This window comes from Haliaeetus albicilla, chromosome 10 (assembly GCF_947461875.1).
Source record: "Haliaeetus albicilla chromosome 10, bHalAlb1.1, whole genome shotgun sequence".
NCBI lineage: Eukaryota > Metazoa > Chordata > Aves > Accipitriformes > Accipitridae > Haliaeetus > Haliaeetus albicilla.
In genome coordinates this window covers 18,297,395-18,324,076 of record NC_091492.1, presented here as the reverse complement: position 1 = coordinate 18,324,076, position 26,682 = coordinate 18,297,395, and the positions used below count along the sequence as shown (strand labels likewise).

Here is a 26,682-nt window from a genome sequence, read left to right as displayed (position 1 = left end):
ATAAATTTCACTATCATCTGCTCCTTTTTCTACTTAAAAAGAAAAAAAGAAAAAAAAAGAGCCCCCTGCTTAAAAAAAAAAAAAAAAAAAGCCCCCTGCTTAAAAAAGAAGGGGGGAAAAAAAAAAAGAAAATGCCTTTGAAGGCATCAGAGCCTTTTGTTTGATGTGTGGAACAAGATTAATAAAAACGTGCCACTACATTAGCTTTTAAATAGCAAGCATGAGACAGTGCTGCTCTCTATACTCACCACAACTTTAATTTATGTAGCTAACATGTTTTAGACACATGATAGTTTTAGCATTGTGTTAGGGCTGTTGCTTGGGGAAAATCTCGGGTTTGTGAGTGTTTATTTTCTGTGTAAGGACAATTAACTGGGCAATGCCAAAACACAATAGGATTTGATATTTTACAGAATAAAAGGAAAGTATTTCACGTACTCAGCTGGTTTACAGATGTGTAAGCTTTGTAGTCCATTTTCTTGCTCCAGCATGGCATTGTGACAATTCGTCCAATATGTCTAAAATAGATAAATATTGGAAGAGAAATTACCTTTTCAAATGCTAAAGATGTATTCTGCTTTTATCATCTTTTATATTAATACAAATCAGAATTGATTTCTCTCCCCGTACTTGAAGAAGCTGTGAAAATAATGGGATTTAGTTTCACTATTTGAAGTAAGGGAAAACATATAAGTAAATGTTTATTTAGATTTTTAATTATTTTAGATATCCTTTCTATTAAACAGTATGTTCTCAAATTAATCTTAGAATTGTGACAATATAGAACATCTACATCGTTATTAAGTGATTTTCATGTAGTTAGGACACACCTGCAGCTTGTTTGAACACCAGCCTTAAGGTGTTACAGTATAAATTGCTAAGTCACTTAGCAGTATTTGATAGGTTTAAACTCTAAGAGGAAACTCCGTAAAACAGTAATGTACTGGCACCAAATACTTTGGAGGGTGGAAAAGTGGTGAATGGAAAATAATCTCTTTAGGTATAGGATTGTTTTCTCTTCCTGTCATATATAGTTTGATACAATGAACAAAGATGCATATGTATTGATTGAAGCTGCAATGTCATCGTGTGGTAGAATGTTTATTTACCTAAATTCTGTAATGTGGATTATAGAACAAGAAATTAATTTGGGTATTACACACTAAATCTTCTCCCAAATGTGTTGTAGAAAGCTGATGGGCAAAGGATTTCAACTTTTCACAACAAAATAAGATAATTCATTTTGTATCTTTAAGCTCATGATGCATTTCTTTTTAATATAATTTTGAAGGCTAAACATTCGGGACAACGTGGAAATGATCAAGGTCCGTAAACAGCTGGTTGAGAAAAGCAATGCTCTTTCAGCAATGGAAGGAAAATTTCTCCAGCTTCAAGAGGTAATTGCAATTTGGTCAGTAACATTCCTTTACTCTTGTCACATGAGCATGCATAAATGGAAAATAAATACACACAGTTCTTGACTCTGAATCAATGCTGGGTACATGAAAATGAACCGCATAATACATTGTACTCAAGCTACTCCAAATGTGTAGCATTTTTTTAGTCTTGAATTTTTTTTTTTTTTTTTTTTCCCCAGAAGGGTCTAGCAGGTCTTAAAGATTTTATCTGCAAGGCCATCCCAGTCAGATTGTGGAGAATGAACTGAGTTGTCTGGCTATCGAAAGAGATTCCTGATCATTTAAAGAGAGGTCTTTGACTTGAATGTACTGATTTACCAAAGAAAGGGTACCAAACCCCCCTCGCTTTACCAGTCTTTGATAAAGTTGGGGAGGTTTGGCTGTTCAGAGTTCTGACGTTAGGGCTTGTGTTCATAAGTTCATGGAAATTATTTTAGAGGGCCACTGTAAGTAATAAATTTTCTTTATAAAAAGAGCAGTTTTGTGAAAATATCACCAGAACATGCAACTGTGCATAGTTGATTCCGTATAGGTTTTAGTTATAGAGCATTCTTCTGCTTCTTCCTATATATATTTGGAGAACTCCATATGCATACAGACAGGGGTAGTATGATTATAACTTAGAAATGGGAGAGTTCCTGTGAGTAGGAATCCTACATGCAATAGAGCTCTATAAAGTACCCTAGCCTTATGAGGTGAAAGCACTAGATAGCCTTGTAAACTCCTACTGCTGCCTGCTTCTTGTTATTTTAGTATGCTAAATAACAGTTGTGCCATTAGACTTTTGTTCCATTCCTTTTGCCCCATGTTCTTCTGCTTCTATGTTTTGCTTTGCTTTGCTTCCCTCCCCTCCCTTCAGTGTAATACCTGTATCTTCTTTGCCAAAGCAGCTCTTCTGTTAGTAGCTCAAATCGAATTTTTCACAGGGTGAGCTATGTAGAATGTAAATTCCAGGGGAGACAGGTTTCACATGGCTTTTTGTGTTCTTAAGTAGAAAGCGATAAGTAAACTGTTCCATTTTAAATCATATGTGACTTTTTGGTAATTTACAGCAAACGTCAAGTACTTACGCCTCTTTCTTGGCAGCAGCTGAATAGAAACACATGCCTAGGATTCACACTGGTATTTGAAGACATTGTTTCTAATATTCCCAGTGAAAGCTGCGTTTTTGAAAAGGACGAGTGTGTTTTCAGTCTCTTTTTTTTTTTTTTAACAAGATAATGGATACAATGGTTTTCCCATTTGCCATCATTTGAATGTTTGAAACATGCATCTACTAAATGTGAATAACTGTAAAATCCAAAATTTCTAGTTTAGACGGCATGTACTTATCAGCAGAGCAGTGTTTATGTTTATCTTGATGATTTTTTTGCCTATTGACTTCACTATCATTTACTTTCAGCTTCTACCAGTTGAAACCTGTGTAATTCCTCCATGTTCAGCTTTAAACTTGAGTCAGCCCAAAATGTGAAACCACAGAATGATAAGAGCCTATAATCCTGCTCTATCTAATGATACTGTAGTTGAGCTTGCTACCAAACATTTACAGGACAGTTTTGTTGATAGAGTTTTAATGTAGCCAGTTGAATGAAGGAATTGTGCAATCCGCTTGGAAGAACAAAGGACGCTGAAACTGTTTGGATTATATATTTGATCTCATTGGTATATTTATTTGCTTTAATTACAGACTGAACATTCAGGATTTCATGATTTGTAATATGAAATATGCTAACCTGTCCAAGTACAATTTAAAATACTTTATAAAGAATTAATTCTCTTGAACAATTGGTACAACAATTTCACAACTGTAATTGAGAGAGTTTATGTTCATTTGTGCAATATTTCTAGGAGGCATATATCGATTTTCTTTAAATGAGTTATTTCTAATTGACAACAATATCGAGGTAAGTTTCTAAAAGAAACAAAATTCCAGATGAGAAATATTAAACTAAAATCATCATCACAATTGTTGCCATGACCCGAGTCTTGGGATACTTTAAGGAGAGCAGAGTAGAAAACAGTTTGTGCATAAGAGAAAAAAAGCGCTGACAGAACACTCAGATAAAGAAGAATATCCAGGTAAAGAATGCATTTTGGTGAAAAATAAATAATAATAATGAGGGCGAAGTCATGGTCCCCTTAAATTTAATGAGAAAAGTTAATCCAAAATGGTCACTGAAGGATTAGAATGATGGTGAAGAAAGGAAATTTTTCAGGAGGATATTTTTAGTGGTTTTAATAAGATGTTTCAGTAGTATGAATGTGATTGTTGAATTTGTTTTCAACTGTTTTAGAAATTAAGGAAAGAGATGTGAAATTGTCTATGAAAGGCAGCTTTGCAAAGGTGGGGTTTGGGTTTTTTTTCTTTATATGTCGTGGGTCGAAGTGACAAGTTATTGAAATGGAAAAGAACTTCAGGAAAAAATTGAAGCTGAGAGATGGGGAAGAAAAGATGAGTTCACTTGGGCAGTTGGAAGGGTTAGAGACTGTAAGGATTCTGATTTTGAGGAGGAAGGAAAGGAATTTGGAGAGAAATGAAAAGACTGTAAAAGAATTATTTTTAAGGTGTCATTTTTTGAAGTTATTGAAATACAGTTCACAGATATAGGACAGAGCAAGAGGAGCACTAAAGACATTTTTAAAAGTTGACGAGTAATATACTTGATTATTTTTCTGAAATAAGACTGACTACTAATATTATTTATTCTCCATGATATTTTTCTTACTGAGAAAGGAGATATGAAAGGCTGAAGATGAGGTTGGTGATTGGGTTTTCTGTGTGTGTTTTGTTTGTTTCTAGGTTATTCAGACAGCATATAAACCTAAACAATTTGTACAGGATTCACATTCAGCTTCTTCATTTAACTACTTTGTAGGAATATTATACGGAAAAAATGAAGCTAACTTTTTTCTGTGTACAATCATTAAATGTTATCTATACTCATACATGTATTTGATATAAATTTTCATATAATCATTTTATTAAACAGGAGATTGGCTTTTGGGCTGTTTTGTTCTGAGTCATACTTTGAATGTGATTTACATTGAAATTCTTAATGAATGAGGCTTTATTAAAGCCTTGTGGAATGTAGGCAGTATAACTTTAATATTCTGGAAATAGAGGTTCTATCGGCATCCTCCATTTAATATTAAAATTGGTTAAATGTGCCTTAATACAATCCATTGAAGTAAATTAAAATGTAAAAGAAATCATAGGTCCCTTGTTAAATTAATGCTAGTAAGGAAATAGAATTGAGTGCATTAGGATTATGAAACAATTATATATTTACAGTTAAGGGTTAACAGAGCTGTGGCAAGCTCTGTGATTAACATAACTGTGGTCAACATTCATTTTTGCTTGCTACTGCAGTGGTTTTGGTCCACATGTCTAACCACTGTAACCACAGCAAAATCTTTTAATTGCTTAACAGATGTATTTCTTGGTCATTTTCATCATGACTGAACTGAGGGTTTAATGTTTGTGAGAGCAACAAGAATGCCACCTTCTCCTCGCCATGCATTATGAAAATTACTTAGTTCAAGAGTGTCTCCTGTTGACCACACTGAGAATATATATTAAATAGTACTGTGAGAGACCACTGTAACATTTTATTGTGATTTTTTTTTTTTTTCCTGGATTTTCCTTCCTTCCTTTTCATAGAACCAAAAGAACTTGAAGACCAGCCATGATGCTTTAATAGCAAAAGGTGATGAACTGAATCTACAGCTTAAAGAGGAGCGGTTAAAGTGCCTCCATCTTGAAAAAGAATTGCAATCAGTAACTATTTCAAACCAAAGGACAGAGGAGGTGAGATTGTGTTCAAGAGAGCTAGAATCTCCTTTAGGCAGTACACATAGTTAAGGGAAAAGTTAACGATGGGTGTTGCGAATGAGTAATTTGGACCTCTTAAAGAATCACCGTCAAAGGTATTAGCAAAAAGTGATTTAATAGGAATTTATAAAAGTGTCACTTCACAAAGTTTGATGGCAAGGTTCACTCATTACTTAATACATGGATGAGGTATACAAAGAAAAATCAAGTTAGAATTGACTTTTTATGATTTGCACAAAGACTGGAGATGTAAAAAGGTAGGGGAGACCCTCCCTTGAGTCACGAGGTTCAGAGAAGACCCCCTCTTGCTTTCTAAACTCCTGATGCAGCTTAGGTGCAGCTGGATCCACTCCTAGTCCCAGACTTGGGCAATGGTTTATGTGTAATGGAAGGAATACAAAAAGGTAAGGAAGACCCTCCCGGTCAGTCATGATGTTCAGAGAAGGCCTCTTGCTTTCAGTCATGATGTTCAGAGAAGACCCCCCCTTGCTTTCTAAACTCCTGATTGAGCTGAGGTGCAGCTGGATCCACTCCTAGTCCCAGGCTCGGTTAATGGTTTACGTCTAAAGGGATTATGTGTGTAGCAGCAGTGAGGTTCACTCACAGTTTGAGGTGAATTGAGAAGCTTTATCAGAATTTGATCACTTTAACATTTACAAAGTGATTCAATAGAATTTACTACAATCACAACAGTGACTTAGTTATAGATTCGAGAGGGCAATATTTATACTATACTTGCTATAGGATACCTGGGTCAATTCACACACGTGTGCTCACAGACACTAAGATATACATATACAAAGAAAGGTATACCTGTTAAAAATTCCCCTCGAGTTCAGTGAAATATTCATGTCAAATGTCTTGGCATTTTCTCAGTGGCCGAAGGGTTGAGCCTCAAGGAGTGAAGGGTATCAAACCAGGTCCTGTTGTCAGCTTTCAGTGATGCTCCTCTGATTTTCACAAACTGGAGAGTTTGCAAGCTCTGAGGCGTCCCCCTCAGAGGGAGATGCTGGTCACAGCCCACTGCAGTCCAGGAGAGCTCAAAGGGCCTGACTTAGGACCACTGTTTATAGGTTCGCAAGACGATTGGCTTTATTCATCAGCAAATTACTGGAACTCCAGTAACACTGGTACCATTTCACTTGAGCTATGATCCAGGTAAGGGATGTTCCAAGGCTGTCCGGGGATGACTAATTATTCCTACTCTCATTCCCTGCCTCAGCCAGGCAACAGGAATTCTTGGTGCAGTCAGTGCCACTCCCCACCTTAGCCATGCAGGAGTTCCTGGTACAGTCAAGGGATGCTTAACTGCCCAAATCATTACACAAAGGCCAGGGCCTAATGGGAATTCCTGAGACTGTAGAGCAGCCCGGGGGGAGGAATGCACCACAGCAATGGGATACCTTTTAATTGCGGAGATGTGAATAGACCTTTCAAACACATTTGGAAGACTGACCTGGTAATATATATACTTCAGTCCCATTAAAAAGAAAAACCTGTGGCTGCTGCTTGCATTTCATAGAATCATGAAGCATACCTGGTCCCCATGCACATAATCACTGCACCACTGTTTGGACAATATTTGAGGTTAAAGCATAGGATTTCATGTCAATTCTGACACTAAACAACTGGTCTGTTAGCCGGAAAAAAAATCATAATACTTGTTTTATTGATCACATATTGCTAGTTTTTTAGTAATATTTCAACCTGGTTTAATTACAGTACACTGTAGTATTACATTTTACTCAGGCGTTCAAATCAGTCACTTCTATTTCTTTGTCTAGTGGCTCTCAGAGATTCGAGTCATCACCAACAGTCACCCAGATATAGGGCTAAAAATCAAGTCTTTTATTCCTCGTTCTCTTCAACATCTGAGTAGTAAGAGTTTACAAAGTTATTTTTCTTACATTTTGTAGTGACTTTAGTTTTACCACCTGGTTTACCTGTTTTGAGTGTATTTTACATGAACCAAGGTTACCTCATAGATATTTCCTCCAAACATTTAAACTATTGTAATGCACATGGGATATATCTTCTGGGTTAAAGCATCTCATACCTTTAAAACCATATCCTGCTTTAGTGAGTATTTTGAAAGCAAGGACTTGTTTCTATAAGGTCAATAAAAAATACTTCGTATACATGAAAAAGGCTGTCTGGGCCAACTGTAAATCCATGTGATGAAAACAAGTGTTATTTTGAAGCTTCTAGGAGACTATTGTATAAAAAGAACAAATGAAAGCCTGACAATGCCTACAAATTGTTAACAAATTGTCTCTACACATTCATTGTAATTTCCTTCTGTGCCGTGCATTGCTTGAAACTTCCTTCTTCATTTTAGTTACAGGAAAGAATAAATGATCTAGAAACAGAGAAGGAACTCTTGAGGGAAAACTATGATAAACTGTATAACAGGTAAGTTATGGTTTCTGTATATAAAAAAATTGATCCCTGTCCTCTTTAATAGGTCTTTTTATACTGTGTGCTTGAATGTGCATATGCATACTGTGTGTTTGTGTACAAGTGTAAGTATATTCATGCTACAGTTTGTCATATCAGTAAGTGTATATGGAAACTTTTATGGTGTTCTGTCTGTATTTCATCTGTTCTGTTGAAATGGAGCAGCTTCCATACTTGTTCTAATACTCTCGAAATAGTAGATTACTTCTTTTAAAAAATCTAATTAAAAAAATAAGTAAAGTCACTTTATTTTGAACATCGACGCAAACACTTCTTACTTGAATTTCTAATAATTTCTTTTTTTAGGGTTATTGTTGAAAGAATAATACATCTAGGTAGACATATATTCCTTTGGGTTTATTTTTGTTTTGTTTTGGGAAAAGGGGTGTTTGAACCTTTTGTAAGTTCTTCCAGCACTTCTCAGTGGACCTGTGTAAAGTCTGATATTTGACAGCTTCTCCAACGTTTATTTTTGAGGAGTGGTTGGGTTTTTTTGGTAATGGCTACCATTTCACTTGTACTGGTTCTGCCTGAAGTTTTTGTATAGGCTCATGTAAGTTGTATAAATTATATCAGCAGTGCTTAAAATGAAAATGAAAATACATTGCCAGATATGATTCAGAAATTCTCTGGTACAGAAAAGAAGTGATTATAGTCAATTGCCACAAGCATATTAAAGGAAAAAATGACCTTCAGATGGAGTTTTCCTTTTATTGTGAAACCATGTGGTGTTTTACACTGAAGAGGGTTAGAAAATAAGACAAGTGTCCTAGAACTAATAACTGCCTCTGAAAGTAGGTAAAATGCTTGAAGTCTTTTCTGCAATCAAAATTATTTCTCCTCTTAAAGTTTGTTTGGTTTGTCAGTGTGATGTCTGTCAAAAAAAGTGCCAATGACTAAATGCAATGTGAGTGATATCAAATGTTGTCTATGGTATTCTTACAATATTTATTATACCTTTTGTACTTTCTATAGTGAAATTAAAATTTATAGTAGTAAAAAATGGTGAGTGCAAATAGCTTAAAACATTTTTTTTTTTTACATGAGATGTAACAGTTGTATAATCACAATATTTAGACTTTTGTGTAGGGACAGTTGGTCAGTTGTCTCACTTAAGTTCATTGTTGTAGATTCCTCCAAAGTCTGACAATGTTATAAATATTTCTGATTATGATTTGTTTTCTCCTCTATCATTATGCAGAGAAATAACTCTTACTAACAAATCAGCTTATAATCTTGGCTTGAAATTTTCTGTTCTATTTAAATCATAGTGGCATAACTTAAAAAGATGTTTAACTAGATAAATCTAAATATGGTTCTCTCATAACACAGTAATATACAATATGGCTTTTCTTTTACCTAAAATGATGTGTCTGTTCATATACTCCCATTTAAACTTTGATTCATGTTTCATAATTCTATGTTACTATATAGGTAACAAGAAATTAGAAAGGGAAATGGATCATTTAATTATAACTAGTGTTTTATGACCAGCTTTTTCTGTTGCCCATTTGAACAATGCAACTTCAGTACAGCTTACCTGTTGCTAGCAGTGAATAGGCCAGTGTCCACAGGTGCCAGATAGGAAAAGAGGCATAAACCCATTCTTTGCTAATGTTATTTTTTTGGAAATTCATTTGAAGGTGATGATATTTTGCCAAAGCCAAGACTGCAGAACTGGATCTGAAAAGTTTGCAAAGAACAAGCATGAATTTGTCAGTTGACTCTTATTATTTAGTCAGCATCCAAGAAAACAATTCGTTTGGATAAAACGTTTGGAGGAATTGTTTTCATATGACCTTGTAATGCAAATCTAGCAATGCTTAAACTCCCTCCAAAGGAAACAGTGCCAGATGTGGTTGACCATTTATAGCTACCCAGATGGCTCCAACTCTAGTGAAATACAGTAAATGTGAAAGAAATTCCACATGAATTCAAGTAAAAATAATCTTAAAATTCAAAGGAAGAAAGCAACAGAAGTGGGCTCAATCCAAACTGACCTAAACATTAGCATTATATAAACTTGGATAAAACCTGTCTTCTGAAATGTTCTTCACTTAAACATCTAAATTCTGAATTACTATCATAGTAACTGTTATTGATTTTTCTGCCAGCATAGTCTTTTGAAAAACTGAAATAATGTGTAGCTACATCTTTATGTGAAGTAATTATACCTAAAGGTAACAAATGCACATATAACTAGGTATCATGGTCATTAAAACTTGAAAACATTTTCAGAAGTGTGAAAGCTAAGGGTATTTGATATCTTCTCTTGCTAAGATTTATTCTTTCCCTATGGGATCCAATAAAACTTTGAAGAGTGGTAAGTCTAAGGAATTATAGAACATACTGTGTCTCTTCTGTACCTATGCAGTATTATGGAAATGACTGTGGGTTCAGTGCATTATATTTGCTGTATATTATCTTCAAAATTATAGCAGAGTGAAGTATATATTACTGTAGGACTTACAGCATGCATGAACTTAAGCAATGCTTCTAAAAGACTCTATCACACTGTAGGATGGTATATGCCTAGAGAACTGTATAAATAGGTGAGATAGATATAGTATGAGAAAAAGACAAAATACAGAGAGAGAGAACTGGTTTTATGAAGATCACAAATCAGGAATATAAACTCTTGTTTATATATAAATATATGTTTATTTATATGTAAATATAAGAATCCATATACTTTAGAGTCTACAATTCATGCTATAATATTTTTTTCTTTAATCTTAAGGTCATTCTTCAAATATATTAGATACAAATGCACTTATATGTCCTCAGAACCACTTTATGTAGTCATAGCCATCAAAACAGGCAGTTTTCTTTCAGTCAGCATGACTGAAAAACCTGCAAAGCTATGTGGGCTGTCCCTTCTGCGATATTTCTTTCTTCTCCTCTATGTTTGTTGGGTTGAGGCTTTTGTCACATCGATCTCTGGGAGAGATAGATAGATAAATAGATAGATATCAGAAGATATTTTTTTTATACACATTTATCTATAAAAAAACCCTTTTTTTAGCTGGTGAGCTTCACCAAAGTGAACAGTTGAGGAACTGACTCTTTTGTTTAAAAAAACCCTACAATTTCTGATTTCTCACAGAATACAAAATTGAATAAACTGATTTATGATTAGTTTAAGATGAAGGACGTTTTTCCAGTTAATAAGAATGCAAGTATTGAATAATAATAACGTGAAGACCATAGTACTCACTGTCTAAATTATATGAAAGCACATTGCATTGCTTTGTCTTTTTACCTAATGGGAATTATACTGTGAATTATATAATGTACTTAATTTTGTTTCAATCTGAGTTACACATTCTGTTGTGGTTTCAGCAGTTCTGATTCTGTGTCCATGCAATCCTTGTTGCACATAGATTGGTAGTTTACAAGTAAATAATGTGTTACAGGCAAAAGTAGTTATTCTAATTTCTTTGCCCAGCTCTGTTTTTTATTTCTTAAAGTAGGAGAAACATTACTTTATATGTGCTTCTTAATCAGTATCAGAATTGTTGTTTTACAGTATGAGAAAACTGTTGTCACTTTGTGGTCAACATTTCTTTGAACGGGCAACTGACTTTAGGCTCTGCATGTTTCACAGATTTAAAAGAAATCAGGTGGGTGATCCCAGTTCTCTACATTAAGAGGTTTTGTATGCGGAAAGAATGGTTTTGTCAGTTGTCAGTTGCTGAGGTTTGGAGTTGTGGATTACTCTGGGATATGCATCTGAATTCCTTTTCTAGTCCCACAAATATTGCATGCTGCCAATTTTTCTGACTTTGGAGCTCTAAATTAAGGCCAGTTCCTTTGCTCATCCCACAAACTCTTTCATGTTTTTTAACCACAGCCTGAGAAAGGCGCCTTGGTTTCAACAGCAGCAGACCAGCATATGTTTACTTAATTCCTAAGACATGATGACAGTGGTCTCTGTGCCACTAAAAGCTTTTTTCTTTATTATTTTCTGTTGAAGCTGATTTCTAGAAGTTTTTCACATGCCACATGTTTTATTGCAGTGTCTTCAGTATGACCCATGAACAGCAATGGAAATTAAAGGAACAGCAACTGAAACTGCAAATTGCTAAACTAGAGACTGCTATCGAATCTGATTTAGCAGACAAAAATGAAATCCTTGACAAGATCAAAGTAGAAAGAGGTATATTTCTAAAATAACTATCATTTTCTCATCATGTAAGATTATCCTGGTTTGGAGTTAGGTATATTGCCCAGAAAAATGTAGTTTCTGTTTGTTGGTGATTTCAGAGCTGCCTTTTAAGTGTACATTTGAACAATATACTTAAGTTATGACCAGCTATTAAGTACAAAAATTGACCCAATACAGGTTATGTGCTGAATGAGGATCATACAACTCCAGCTGCATTCATTCTTCTTCTGTTGGGTTAATATTTACTTTTTATTCTGTATATCTCCTTTCCTCTCCATTGAAAATTCTTATGGAAGAAAGGACCATCTGACAGTGACTCTCAAATTATAAACCACTATTTGAATTTCATTTACTGCACAAAGTTACATGAAGCCTATATAGGCCCTTGAAGATGGTTAACTGTCTTTCAACTTTGTGAATTCAGAATGTTTTTATATTTTTAGTACATACTAATTTCTATTTACAGCTTTGTACATTTACAATAATACAGTTTTCTTCCCCAGATTGGCACTTAATAGCTTGTTGTACACTTAAACTGGATCACCAGGTTACTATGCTTTCAATTTCTATTGCATTGAATTTGCTGCAGCTTGAGTAGGTGGTGTAATACCCTTCAAGGCCTATGTATCTAGGTTTTGATTACAGCTTCTTGTCTTTGACAAAACTTAGGCAGTATAAGTTTCTTCAATCACATACTTCAGAGTATCTGCCTTTGCTGCACATCTCTTTTTTAAGTTCAGCGGGAGAACTGAAGTACTGTTTGTCTTAACCTACTGCCTGGAACTAGTGTAGAAATAGTGTCTTATCTGCCCTTTAGTACAGCATATGAATCTTTTTTTCAAAACTTATTTTCCAAGACTAAGAAAGATGTTAAATAAATGAAGTCTTGAAAGTTCTTAATGCTACAGAAGATGAATGTCATCTTGCCTTTTTCCATGTCCTCCTTCAGTATTTCTTGTTTGTGATCATGTAATTTGGAACTGAATTTTTTAGTAGTATTTTTCTGTCCATAACTTCATAATGTGTTTTGTAATACTTAAAAGAAATACATTTATACAGAAAACAGAATACCTTACTTCACATTGTGACTACATTTGCACTTTTTTTTTTTATTAGAATATGGTATTTGCAGATGCTTTATCAGCTTTCCCTGTACCCCATTTCCTTTAGTAATTTATTCTTGTGTTTCTTGTCTTTTCAATGTGTCACAGACTCTCAGCCATAAATTACAATAGCTGTTTGGTTCATGTTCATTTTCTCTTCCTGACAGTGTTGTTTCATGCAAGTCCCAAAAGGCTGAAATAAGCTAATACGAAATCTAAGTAGAAACAATTACTACAGTAAGGATTGGTGTCACTTATCTCATAAATTCTTACTGTGTATGTCTTTACTTGGTAATATTTATGTCTAAATAATTTTTATTTTTCATTATATAACCTCATACCTTGCTGCATTTGTTGTTCATAGTTATAGTACTGTTTTACGCAGAGTACACTATTTACTAACTGCAGTTTATTGACAGTTGTGTTAATGGACAAATATTTATTCTGTGTCAGTAAAAGCTGACATGTGAAATATATGAGTAAAAATTATATTTCAGTCCCTAAATATTGTTCTTCTGTCCATAAAACTACCAAGAAAAATCAGCATAAATACAGTTCTGGTTTTATTCCATGGGCTAACAAAGAAGGTAGTCCTGTTGCCCTAAGTTGGACCCAGACAAATAGAGGGTTTGTCAAGGAAGACGGGAAGGATAGATATTCTTGTACATGATGGTAGGTGGATTATGGGATAGTAAGCAAAATGGGTCTCAGTTGTCTTGGAAGCGTGTACTTTTTATTTACAGGGAAAGACAGTGAAGGTTTTCTTTTCTCCTCCCCTGCTACCTGGTTGGTACTGGTTGGTCTATAAGAACTCTTTCTGTGAATTTATGTAGGAGGTTAACAAATGTGGAGGCTTTTGCTGATTAAGATTCTAATTATTTTCATTTTTTGTGAATATATACAAATATTTAATGTGGAAGACACCCATGCAAGTTCAGATTTTGAATGGGATTGCTTATATTGGCACAATATGTATTTTGATTACAACTGAGAAGACTATTATTGCACAGTCCCTTAGGTGTCTTCTAAGGCCCTTATCAACACAGGGCTATCTGCAACTGTTAGTCTGCTTCCACTTATGGCTCTGTAGCCTTTCACGCAAGCTGCTGTGGCAGTGTTTTCGAAAGCCTTTGGGATGGTGTTTTTCTCTCTTTCTTGTGCTGTTACTGTCATAGCCTTGCTACTGAAAACCCTCATGTTGTTGTGATGATGTGTTCTTGTGGGATGTGGTCACCGATGGTGCGAGAATCGCCTCTTCTCTCCCTGCTCTTCTTCCCCTTCAGTTGCAGCTTTTGGGTTAAATTAGGGGAAGCAAACTAAGCAGCCGCCAGCATGCAGCACCAACCCTGATCTAAGTGTGCTCCAATCAGTGCTGATAGTGTTATAAGTGAAAACAACCAATAGAGAGTTTGAGTGGCTCCTGATGAAAAACAGTTTAGTTATATGGGAAAACTGAATGACAGGACCCTCCTGTCACTTCTGTTCCATAAAGGCTATTGTGGAAGTATTCCTTTTCCTTCTGCCTCTTTCCCTGCATGTCTTGCATTTTTATCTTTGGTTGGGATCATAGAAAAACAGCCTGTTGAGAATCTGGAGAGGCAACATGGACAGTGCTAAGGTAGACTGAGCTGTGCTATTGACAGATTGGCCCATTTTAGTTCAACAAGCTGTAGAAATTGCCTCCGTTTGAACAAAAGCTAGTTTTCCTTCTAGATAGCATTTACAGTTTTGAAGTTAACTTTTTAAGCAGCAAGTGTGAATGAATATTAAAAATGTGTACAAAAACTTCACTGAGTTCATCTTAGAGAAGGAGTGGACTGAGCCTGCTGCTCTTACCAGAAAATTCATGATAGTGAGAACTACTTGAGGAGGGATATTTTGTCTCCTTATCCCTGGAAAACGTGCCAGTTCAGATCTCAGTTTATACTGTACGGAAAAGAAATAACATCAGCATGAGGGGCCCTTTTTCTCTGTAGGAGACCTCACAACAGATATAGGCCTTTTGGATGTTATTTGGGAGAGTCCAGAAGACTCAATTGCTGATGAGTGTTTCACCATCTTTTATGAAGGCCTGCCTTCTCTGCCCATTCACAAGGCTTATTTTAATTGTTCGCTTATTTCCTTTCTAATTTTTAGGCCTTTGTATTTCAATTATATTTTCTTATCAATTGCACAAATGCATTATGTTTTCCTCATAACTTCAGAGAATTAAAACTTTATTGGTGATTATGGGTTTGAATTGAAAGTGACTCCTGTGCAGTCCCAACACGTGTATGAGGCAATTGTGTATGGGAGCAATGGCATTACAGATGATTCATTTTCAGTGAAGATGTCATTTAATATATAAACTCTGCAAATTTATAACTAACCTGATGTCAATTTTTGAAACATTTCAAAACCCTTGAGACTAGCATCTCAGCCACCTGTTTTCTGTTGAGTTCAAGCCTCTAAACTGAAAAGCTATGCTGTAAAAATAGCTAAGATGTGCATCATGCCCTGAGGGTCAATAGAAAAGATGCCAGCATTAAAAAGATATTGCGGACTGTTTTGTTGAAAGCAGTAGAATATATTCTCAGCAAAGTATGTAATGTTTTACCAATCAAATCCCACGAGTGTAGATGGGAATTACAAAGGCCATTACTTGCATGTCAGGTTGACAGTTAACATTTATATCGTTCTGACATAAAATACAAATTCATAATATTTAAGTACATGGCATGAGAATATAACTTTGGGACTTTCAAAAAACAGGAAAAAAATGGAAGAAGAAAAAATATTATTATCAAGAGAATAAGGAGTTTGGTCAGGGGAGGAGAGTGAGAGACTACTTTTGGTCCTTAGAAACCTCAATGATTTTGAGAAAAGCTTGCTCTTAAAACTTTTCCATGTGACAGAAGGTATGTTGTTAAAACTGAATTATTTTGCCTAATCCTTAAGTTTTGTCTCACATCTGCTTGAGAAATCATTGTGGCTGTAGCTATGCATTAGTAGGTATTTGTGTAAAATCTGTGTAACCTCTTACTGATAAGTTTAACAGTGTTGAGTCATTCAGACTGACAGAGTTTTATATCCTCTCTATTCCCCTCTTCCCTCCCTCTCCCCAAAACAGAAAGCTGTACTTAGTTGGGCATATCCTTCTATTTAGAAACACACAAAGTGTAGATTTTTGACACTGTAGGTTTCCTTTTAATGAAAGTAAGAATGTTTTGCTTTTTTTAATCCATACATCTATATCAGGTCAAAGAGGAGTAGTTTTCTATCCCTCTTTTTCTGTTTGTTAATACCAAAGATTTCCCTATACAAAATAAATTACTTTCTACATTTTAAAATTAAATGTTCATGCATAAGTTAATATAAAAAAGCAAGTTTATAATTTTTTATAATTATGTTGAATTAAGTAGAATATTTTGTTCTTTTTCTATCTTAAGACCAAAAGGAAAAGCTCATGCAAGAGAACAAAGACCTGCAGTTATGCTACCTGGAACATAAGCAACAACTAGATGAACTGAAAAATCACGTGAAGTTTTTGACCAAGGTAAACTCTATTTCTGTTTAGAAAAGGAGCAAAAAAAAAAAAAACCCCATTCTGTTTTATGCATGGTGCAAATACTTCTTGAAAGTAAAAGAATACAGAAATAGTGTTTATTCATTATATCAAGCAAAATGTCATGTCTAGTGAGAATGCATCTTGTAATTCTGAATGTGTTTCTTCAATATTCATTCACATCTGATAACACCTTTTCATTAAGTATTTCTGTTTCAGGAAAGTGGTGTTGATGTGGCAGAACTGAATGAAGCCCTCTTGCTTATAAAGGTAACTTACAAAGAAGGAGCATATGGGGAGTTGGAACTAGATGATCTTTAAGGTCCCTTCCAGCCCAAACCATTCTATGATTCTATATATTTTGCCCTTTTTTTTTCCTTTTTTTTTAACCCTTGATTGACTGTTACATGTCTTCTACACAATGCCTGGGATTTTCTAGGGCTGAATTATTTGTGCATCTTTTAGTAGTTAATGCTTCAAGCTCATATTTTGTCATTTTTCAGTTACAGTGAAGCAGAAGGGAAGAAGAAAAAATTGCCAGGATGAAATCTAGATTTATGTAGATAATTCATTATAACATCAAAAGTGAATTAAACCCGATGCACAAGAATTTTTTTAAAAAAACTTACTTTTTCTCAGTTAAATGACTTATCATACCATTTTTTTCATATAATTTTTATTAAAAAACCATTTTTGTTTATTAATTCTGTAAGTTTTGGGAGCATACTATAAGCATGGAAGTTCTAAAATGTGAAACAACAATTAGCAACTTCTCTTTGTTTATTAAAACAGGAAAAATGAAAATACATAGAAAATTTTCAATTTTTTCTCTTGCACATAAGTTGTAATTTTATTGTGTACAGTGAAATTGAAAATGAAGTGGGGGTGGGGGGAGAAATCAGTGAGAAAAAAAAAGTTTGCATTGTTTCCACTGTTCCAGTGACTTAGGTTTTATTTTCTTGAGGAATTGTTTAGTGTAAATAGAATCTTTTTTCCACTACTGAAATGCAAATGATAATTCTGTAATGATAATGAAAAAAAGAAAGAAGAAAAACAAACAAACAAGCAAGCCTCCTCCCCCCCCAACCTAGATGACAATTAAACCCCTGTTAATAATGACAGAAGCAATGTAGACTTAAGAATAATAATTCAGGTTTTGTACATTCACTAAAGCAGGATTATTAATTATATAAAAGGCAAATATATTAAGGGATTTATATTTTCATTGGTTAGACAGGAGTGATTGCTTCTGAATATCTCATACATTGTAATTGGTTCCTGGTAATCACAAGATTACTGAATACAATTGTGACACTTACTGGACTACCTCATTCCTATTTTTTGTGTTACCACAAACTCAAAATTGACAAAGTTATGCTTACTGTCTTATTGTTGTTCCAAAATTGTATCGCAGTGTTACATTTAACCAGGCACAAATACATCCAAATATTTTGCAAAACGTTGTTCTAGTAATTTTTCAAATTTGCTCCAGGTTCGAAAGCAGCAGAAGAATGGGGACCTTATGTTTTTGGAAAAAGTAGAAGATGATATCCATAAAGATTTAGAACACTCCATGCGGGAGCTGCAATTAACACATGCAGAAACAGTGCAAGAACTTGAAAAGACAAGGAATATGTTAATTGTGCAGCACAAAATTAACAAAAATTACCAGGTACTAAACTCTATACTCACAGTGGGTAATAACCTGATAATAACATTTTAACATTTGTAGCACTGGAACTTGTCATAATTAAGATTTGCAAATTGAGCAACAAAGCCAGTCTGTTTATAGGTAACCTAACAAGAGATTTGCTGTTGTTGAAAGTATTGTTTAAAAAGCTTGAGATCCAAGTAACATAACTTTAGTCTTCTAACTCACCTTGATCAGAGCCCTCAAACCATGCCTTCTTGGGATTATCTCGGAGCTCTTATCAGGTCCTCACGGGAAAAATAGTAAGTGTACTTAGCAAATAAGCTTCCTTTTCCACAAGACTCTGCTTTTGCTCTCTTGTGCTGGATTATTGGCGATCATATTTTGACTTTTCATTTAATTAATCTCAGTTTAAAATAACAAAATCATTAAAGAAGCTATTAGGAACATTGTCCTGAAAGAATAGGTAGTCTGTTTTTTTTAATAATGTTTTTAGATTTTGCTGAAATTCGAACTGATTGCTGTATTGCTGAATTTAAGATTGCTTCTATTTTTGTGTACTCTAAATGTTCTTTCTTCAAATCTAACTGTATTTTAATTTGTAGCCAAAACATGTGCAACACCAGTTCAGACAAGCCTCAAAAGTCCTTTTTCTGTGCAAATTTTTTTCAGACTGAAGTAGAAGCAGTGACACAAAAGATGGAAAGTCTACAGAAAGACTATGAGTTAAAACTGGAACAGTATGTCCATCTTCTTGATATTAGAGCTGCACGCATCAGAAAACTAGAAGGTATCTTTAAGTATATTCTTCTCTAATTTTTTTTTTACCTTTTACCTCTTGTAAATTATTTTTGTAAATTTGTTCTTCAGTAGAAACACTTTTCCACTCCTAAAAATAGTAGAAAGGTTAGTTCTTTCATAGAAAATTACCTGTGTTCTGTTTCATTGACTTAAATGGTAAAGTTCTCAACCAAAATTCAACAAAGCAGTTAATGCTGCAGCTATTGCTGAATAAGAAACTACCAAACTTAATTTTATTTTTTTTTAAATAAATCCTGCATTTATGGTGAATCTTTTATTTTGTTGTCCTGTCATTACATAATCATTTTGGTGTTGCTAAAAATCCCAAAGACATGGTATAATATACCTATGGAGTATTTCAATCTGATGAATTTAAAATGCTGGTTTAATGGCTTCAGTGTGTAAAAGGTGCATAGGAAGCCTGAAATAGGATACCTTACAAACCCCAGTGTCATAACAATTTTCATGCTTTGTCTCGGAGTTGCATCCCCTGTACTAAAGGACTGCATGATAATTTATGTCCTAATTCTGTAAGCATGTATTTTGATTTGCTCACCATTTATCACCTGTGAGGCCAGGCAACACATAAAGGTGTTTGCTGATAGTTCTGTCTACTCAAGATATTACAGAGCTTAAAAGTCAGATGTATTCTTTCCTTCTCTGGCAAATTTAGTTCAACCCTAGAACAATATGTATTTTTGCTTTGTTAAACTCCCTTGTAATCTGTTATTAATTTTTAGGGGCCTGTGTCTATATGTATATTGAAGCAGCTCCATTGTGTAGGGATTCGCGATTGTTGTCAGTGTGCTAAATGAGCAGTAGATGTATGATTTTAAATGTGTGATTTCTTTTTTGGTAATGCCTTTAAAAAAGTAACATTGTTAATATAATTGAATTATGTTTTTTCCTTTCTACTCAGTCTTTAATTATATTTGGTTTTTAAACATGATGGTCATATTGTAGCTCTATTTTATTTGTTGCAGCCCAACTGAAAGACATTGTCTATGGTACAAAACCACATAAATCCAGACCAGAAATGTTGCCAGGTGATCCAGTGGATGAATTTGATGAAACTTTACATTTAGAAAGAGGAGAGAACCTTTTTGAAATCCATATCAGCAAAGTGATCTTCTCTTCTGGAGCTATGCATGCTTTTGGTGACCATGAACCTGCAACGTTTTGTACTTACGCATTCTATGACTTTGAACTTCAGACAACCCCAGTAGTTTATGGGCATACCCCATCATATGACTTCACTTCTCAGTATCTTGTGCAGGCTGACGACTGCTTCTTGCACTATATACAGCAAAACAGTATCACACTTGAGGTTCATCATGCACATGGCACAGATTATGAAACAATTGCTGCATGTCAACTGAAGTTCCATGAAATCTTGGAAAACAATGGGAAGGTCTACAGCACAGCGGATTTAGTTGGTAATTAACATATCAAAATGTATTCTGTTTGATGCAGTGTTGTAAGTGACAACTAAGTAATGTGTATTTGGCCAACAATGAATTCATGTATTACTATTTCAAAAGGGAAAAAAAAAAGGTTTACACAACATATTTCATGTTGGATGTGCAGCATGTTCTGGTGATTCTACCAACAGTTGTGGGAAAGGTTTCACAGGTGCAATTTTGCCCATAATGGCTGAGCACAAAGATGGTGTTAATATAGAGATCCTGAAGTACGTGACGTTAGAAGTATGTAACAATCTTGTCTAAAAATAGCAAGTGATTCTTTGTCTTCTATAAAGGTTACTTGCAAAGTGTTACTACTACATATGTAAGGAATTTTAATAAAAGATGGTATCACCTTACTCAACAGAATTATACAAAAAAACCATGAAGAACAGTAGTTAGTAGAACAGTGTACTTGATTGCATTGTAGTACTATTCATGTGTTAGAATTTCTCTATGAATACGGTAGAGAAGACATTTTAAAATAAGACTGAATTTTTCGTTTTGGTTTATTATTTTATATATTGTTGTGTTTTAGTTGTTTAATGCAAGTTTCATTCATTTTCTGAGACTGTTATTGATACAAGGGGGCCCTACTTCAACTTCAGTGAAGTCTTGTAATATATTTAAATGAAATTAAAGTATTTTACTTTTGCATGTGCAATTTCCCTGTTTGGCAGAATATACATTAAAAATAAAAACATTTCTGCATTATAAGACTATCAAACATCAGTGCTTTATATCTGGCCCAAATGTCACAAATACGTTGCCTCATTCCTTATAAATAAAGGAAGAAATGGTAATGGTGGTTGTAATTTAAACTGGTAAATCAGAGGTCTTCATATGATAGTCGTAAGGCATCGAAAAGGTGCAAATTATGGTGATTATGGTTAATAATATCTCATACAGTAGCATAATCTAGGGGGGAGTTGGATTAGGTTGTGTGCATTATTTTCCTTTTAATTTAATTCATTGATTTAAAATAATTTTAAGATAACCCAGACAAGCCTGTTTTAAAAAGTACTTAATATTCTGTGCTGCTTACTTTTTTCTTTTAGATGTATCAGATCAGTATATTCGGAGACCTCTAACTGCTCACTTCTGTCAAAAATCTGGTTTAATAAGCCATTATAAAGTGGTATTTTTGCCAGTAATTTAAACTGGATACCACTTTGAGACATTTCCAACTGTTGACATATAAAACTGTCCTAAGTTTTATTTACCTTAAAGAGATTAAAATAATGAACTTGACTTGACTCTATAGCTTGGACAGTAAATATTGCAGATTACCCTATGAAAAAATGGTCATGTTTTGGCTCATACCCGTAGAGCCAGAGGAGTTGTTATTTCTGTTTCTAACATGAATTGCACATCTCATGTCACAAACACTGTCATAATGCATAATCACAAGATAACTAATCTTTAATTTGTGGCATTTCCTAGCTTTTGACTGAAGTACTTTAATGCTGAAAAGAAAATTAATGCAATCCCATATGTATTTATTCCTTAGGAATCAAAGGAAGCATTCAAAATTATGGTATCGTAGAATACTGGATCAGCTTACGAGTTCCTATGGATCAAGCTATTAGTCTCTACAAAGAGAGGTCAAAGGCCCTGGGGTATATAACATCCAATTTTAGGGAATGTGAACAACCATCCCAGGTATGTTTGGGTTTGTACTTCATAGTTTTGATATAATAAACTGTTCAAAATTACTTTTTCAGTTGAAATAGTTTACTTCAAGTCTTGATATGTTCAAGGTTAACACAGTTAAAAGTTCTTGAACTGGAAAACATCTTTAGCAGTTGAATGACGTGTTTTTCATAGAAAGAGGTAAAGAACCAGTTGAATTACAGCTTTGCTGAAGGGACAAAGTCTTCAACTTCAGTTATTTATTTTTACTGAATTGGCACTAGAATCTTTGAAATTATTATATTTTATTTTCTTAACCTGTAAGTGCCAGATTTAGGTAACATTTTGTTCTAGTACAGTATTCACCTATGTTAAACGAGCTGGGTGTCAGATCAGTATAATAGGTGAAGTGGTTGTTCAGAAAGGTATCAAAGTTCTTAAAGTTTGAGTATTATGAGATCGAGGGGGGGGGGGTTGTGTTGTTTGGGGTTTTTTTGTCTGGATAACAAAGAGAATTTTGATACTATAATGCACTGTATAATCGCATTTAAATAAGGGTCACAAGCAGGAAAAGAAGGGACTTTCAGGCATCTTTAACAATTGTTTAAGAAATAAAAAAAACAGGTTGAAATGTATAAATTAAAATACTTCAGAGTTTCCAACAGGCAATTGTTTTATCTATAGCTGTTTAAATTACTGTAAGTCTGGAGTAACTTTAATGTTTTATATTATTCCATAATGTAAATTTATTTTATACTAGAATCTCAATGGATTCCGTGATGTAATCTGAGAAGTATGTTAAGTGTATGAATTCTATTAAAGGTCAGTGTAGGCATTTTCAGAATAACTTTGTGTTTGATAACATTCACTTTAAATGTGATTTTTAAAAGAATCAAAGGTATTTTTAACTAACTCACAAAATCTGGCCATTGTTAAATGCCCAAATCTGTTATTTAGTTTTCTCTATTTTTGATTATGTTATTTCTAGCTGTGTTACCAATCCAAACACAGTTGAAAGGTAAGGCATGTGGAACAGAGCGTTTTGTTGTAATTATTGTAAAATTGCAAATTCAAACATGGCAACTGAAATATACTGATCATACAGGAGAAAATAAAATAGGAAAAATGGCAGAAATGAAGAACAGCTTCTACAGAGGTGTTTGAAACACCGCAGTTTTGAGAAATGTTTCACAGCAGAAACTAAAAGTCATATAGCTATAGCAGATGGTTACATTATGTTAAGGGTTCTGTCAGTCTGCTGCTGCAAAAGTAGCTTCAGTTGTGCATTCCAAAATTTAAGCTTTCACTAGTTAAACATACATATAAAATTTTCTGTCCTGTATAGTGGCAGAAATCATGGAAACATGAACTGTGCATAAACTGCTATAATTCTTTTTTTCCAGTTTTATATGTAGCCAGAAATAGTAGTCTTAAGGTTGCATATTAAGGACTTAAACTGTCATGTTTGGTTTTCTCATGAACTATTTCAGTGTGGATTATTTAATCAAAATATTTAACATTTTATCACACAAAATCAAATTGATACATGTTTACCTATATACCAGAAGACAAGCCAGATAATTATGTACAATTAATGAAAATAGCTGTGACTTATTACAGTAAAAAAGGAGAGCCTTTTGAGATCAATATTGATGGGGATTACTCACTTAAGATAGTCATATTATTTGTTTTCTTTGTTCTTTAATTTTTATTAAAATTAATTTCCCAGTTTGCTAACTATGGGTTCTACAGTATGTACAAGCCATGCTGGTAGGTAATTCAAAAAATTTGTGATGTCATTGAATTTTTTAATTTACTTCAAACATTTATTATTACTCTTCAGATGCTCATTTCTAATTTTTGTAAATTATTTATGTAGGTAAAGGTTTTGGAGGAAACAAAAACCAGAGGGATCTGCAGTGCAGTTTTAATTATCAAAAAGTACATATATAAAAGGGACTACAGTTATAAACATTTCTTGATACAGGATAGTTGCCGCAATCAGAATCCTTAAGTTTAAAGTGGCACTAGATATGAATCATTCTTAAAACTGTGATCTCCACTGCTTTGTAGATAATCAAATGACAAGGAGATCATAAAACTTTAGAAGAATAAAGCAAGCAATAACAGACCTGAATGGATTAACCTCTTATTTCCTTATACCAACAACCCAAGAGAGATGTCATTGAATTTATAGAACCAGTAATATTTTGACATATAAAATTAAACAGTAGTTGGAGTGTCATTGAAATCAGTTATTTGTTCTATTTATACAGTTCTTAGAGTTCACCAGCATAAGAATTCTAATGTTTTTAATTTAACTTCTTTTTCATTTAAAGCAGCAGATACTCAGAACTGCCCAAGTCAGCACTTCAACAGATGGCAATTTAAATGAACTCCACATTACAATAAAATGTTGTAACAATCTACAATCCCGAAAAAAACATCTCCAGCCAAATCCTTACGTTGTCTACAAGTTCTTTGATTTTGCAGACCATGATACTCCCATCATTCCTAGCAGCAACAACCCACAAATAGATGACCATATGTGTTTCCAAGTGCCAATGAACGCAGATTTAGACCGATACCTAAAATCACAATCCTTAACCTTTTATGTATTTGATGATGGTGAAATGGAAGAAGGTGCTTATGTAGGGAAAGCCAGTGTGCCTCTTATTTCTTTAGCACATGACAGATCTATCTCAGGTAAGAATTAGACTTCTTTAAACTTAACAAAATCTTTAGTTCCTATTTTGTATCTCTTTAAATCTCTTTAAGAACCAAACTAAAGAAAGGTTCTTCAGAGGTATCTGGACAGGCTGGATTGATGGGCTGAAGCCAACTGTATGAGATTCAACAAGGCTAAGTGCTGGTCCTGCACTTGGCTCACAACAACCCCATGCAATCCTACAGGCTTGGGGAAGAGTGGCTGGAAAGCTGCCCACTGGAAACGTCATACGACAAGAGGAAATGGCCTCAAGTTGCTCCAGGGGAGGTTTAGATTGGATATTAAGAAAAATTTCTTCACTGAAAGGGTTATCAAGCATTGGAACAGGCTGCCTAGGGAAATGGTGGAGTCACCATCCCTGGCGGTATTTAAAAGACATGTAGATGTGGTACTTCAGGACATGGTTTAGTGGTGGACTTGGCAGTGTTAGGTTTACGGTTGGACTCAACAATCTTGAAGATCTTTCCCAACCTAAATGATTCTATGATTCTAAACCCCCTTATCATTCATCTACTGTTCTTTTCTGACACAATTTTAAACTTCAGTGAAATCCTGGAAAGAAATTCTGTATCTCAGTGTTAATTAAGTCATAGCTAGTGAAAAGTCTGTGTCAGAGTTTTGAAACTGATGAATGGTTTTTTAATATAAACGTTAAACTTCAGACATTAGAGAAAGAAAAGACCAAGGGAGAGAGAAAAGTTTCAAATATCTCTTTTGTTTACTAAGACAGTACTAACTGAATGTTCCAGCACTGTTGCATTTTAACTCAAATTTTAAAGTGGTGTTTGGTTTTATGATTATCTATCAACTGCAGTGAATCTGAACAGGATGCCTGTACCTCACAGGGTGGATTGCAATAGTAGGATTGTTTTCTGCTCATGACATTTTTCTGAGATTTAAGAGAAAGCAGTAAATATTTTCTTTAAAATCCACAAGTAAAAAAAAAAAAAAAATTAAATCGAAGGAACCTGGTGTTCCAACATTCGTTTATCATGGTCCTAAAAAGAATGAAAAGGCTTTTAAATCCTTTTTTGTTCTCTATACTGGCCCAGGTATGGAATAATTATGATGTGATAAATAATTATAATTTGAATGATGTGTCACTCTAGCACTGACTAAATTTAATTGCTAATTAATTACTGATGCTTTCTTTTTTGTAGCATTTTAGCAATCTGTTTGCATTTGTCTTTTACCACTATTTTTTGCCTTGAGAAGCCTACCAGGTTTACCAGTTATATTTCTCGCACTACTATATTATGAGTATCTTTCATTATTAGGTAGAAAGGCCTTGTTAGTCTTAACATCAGGTGGGAAAGGCTGGCTGAAACCTGACTCAAAATGTGCTGCTTTCATAACTGACAAGATATCTGTGAAACAAAACATGTAGGTGTCTTGAAATAACTCTTGAAAAAAAAAAAATCAGGTGTTTTTCTCTGGTTCAAAAGTAACTTGAAAATATTTGATATCTTCTTTTACTTGTCCTTTTCTATGTTCTAATGATAAAAAAAAATGTTTCCTGGCATATGCATACTTTTTCCTACCCCCTTTTCTTCTGGTGTTGCTTCTTTTTCTTTTTTTTCAGGACTGATATGTTAATTTAAAACATGGTTTCTTTCTCTGCATGGCTTCATTTTTTTTTTTCTCATTAGTTTCTTTTTCTAGTTTTGGCTAATGTACACTTAAATAATCATAATAATAAATTAGAATAATAAATTGATATGAGAAATCAGCCTCTTCAGCAGAAAAAAAACAACAAAACAGATCAAGAGCTACACTTGGACTCTTAGAGTCATTGTCAGCTGGAAGTCCTGATATGATGTAGTCCAACCTCCTGACCCAGTTAGAGCAAGTTGCTCAGGACTTTGCCAAGTTAAATTTTGAATAT

At 34.2% G+C, this 26,682-nt stretch overlaps 1 protein-coding gene across 12 annotated transcripts in view; it reads left to right on the top strand.

Annotated features, from left to right (window-relative positions):
- Positions 1 to 26,682, top strand: part of RPGRIP1L (RPGRIP1 like) — an 83,895-nt gene that overhangs the window by 20,552 nt on the left and 36,661 nt on the right. For 5 of the 12 annotated variants that reach the window (XM_069793674.1, XM_069793670.1, XM_069793672.1 and 2 more), the window contains 11 exons: positions 1,292 to 1,397; positions 5,080 to 5,226; positions 7,589 to 7,662; positions 11,727 to 11,866; positions 16,407 to 16,513; positions 16,742 to 16,792; positions 18,015 to 18,194; positions 18,846 to 18,963; positions 19,958 to 20,410; positions 21,948 to 22,099; positions 24,409 to 24,775. In XM_069793674.1, coding sequence (XP_069649775.1) covers positions 1,292 to 1,397; positions 5,080 to 5,226; positions 7,589 to 7,662; positions 11,727 to 11,866; positions 16,407 to 16,513; positions 16,742 to 16,792; positions 18,015 to 18,194; positions 18,846 to 18,963; positions 19,958 to 20,410; positions 21,948 to 22,099; positions 24,409 to 24,775 — 1,895 coding nt within the window. Of the gene's footprint in view, positions 1 to 1,291; positions 1,412 to 1,597; positions 2,420 to 2,470; positions 5,035 to 5,079; positions 5,227 to 7,588; positions 7,663 to 11,236; positions 11,331 to 11,726; positions 11,867 to 16,406; positions 16,515 to 16,741; positions 16,793 to 18,014; positions 18,195 to 18,845; positions 18,964 to 19,957; positions 20,411 to 21,947; positions 22,100 to 24,408; positions 24,776 to 26,682 lie in introns of those variants that run through there. The other 7 variants (XM_069793671.1, XR_011326540.1, XR_011326541.1 and 4 more) reach the window with 7 other exon arrangements.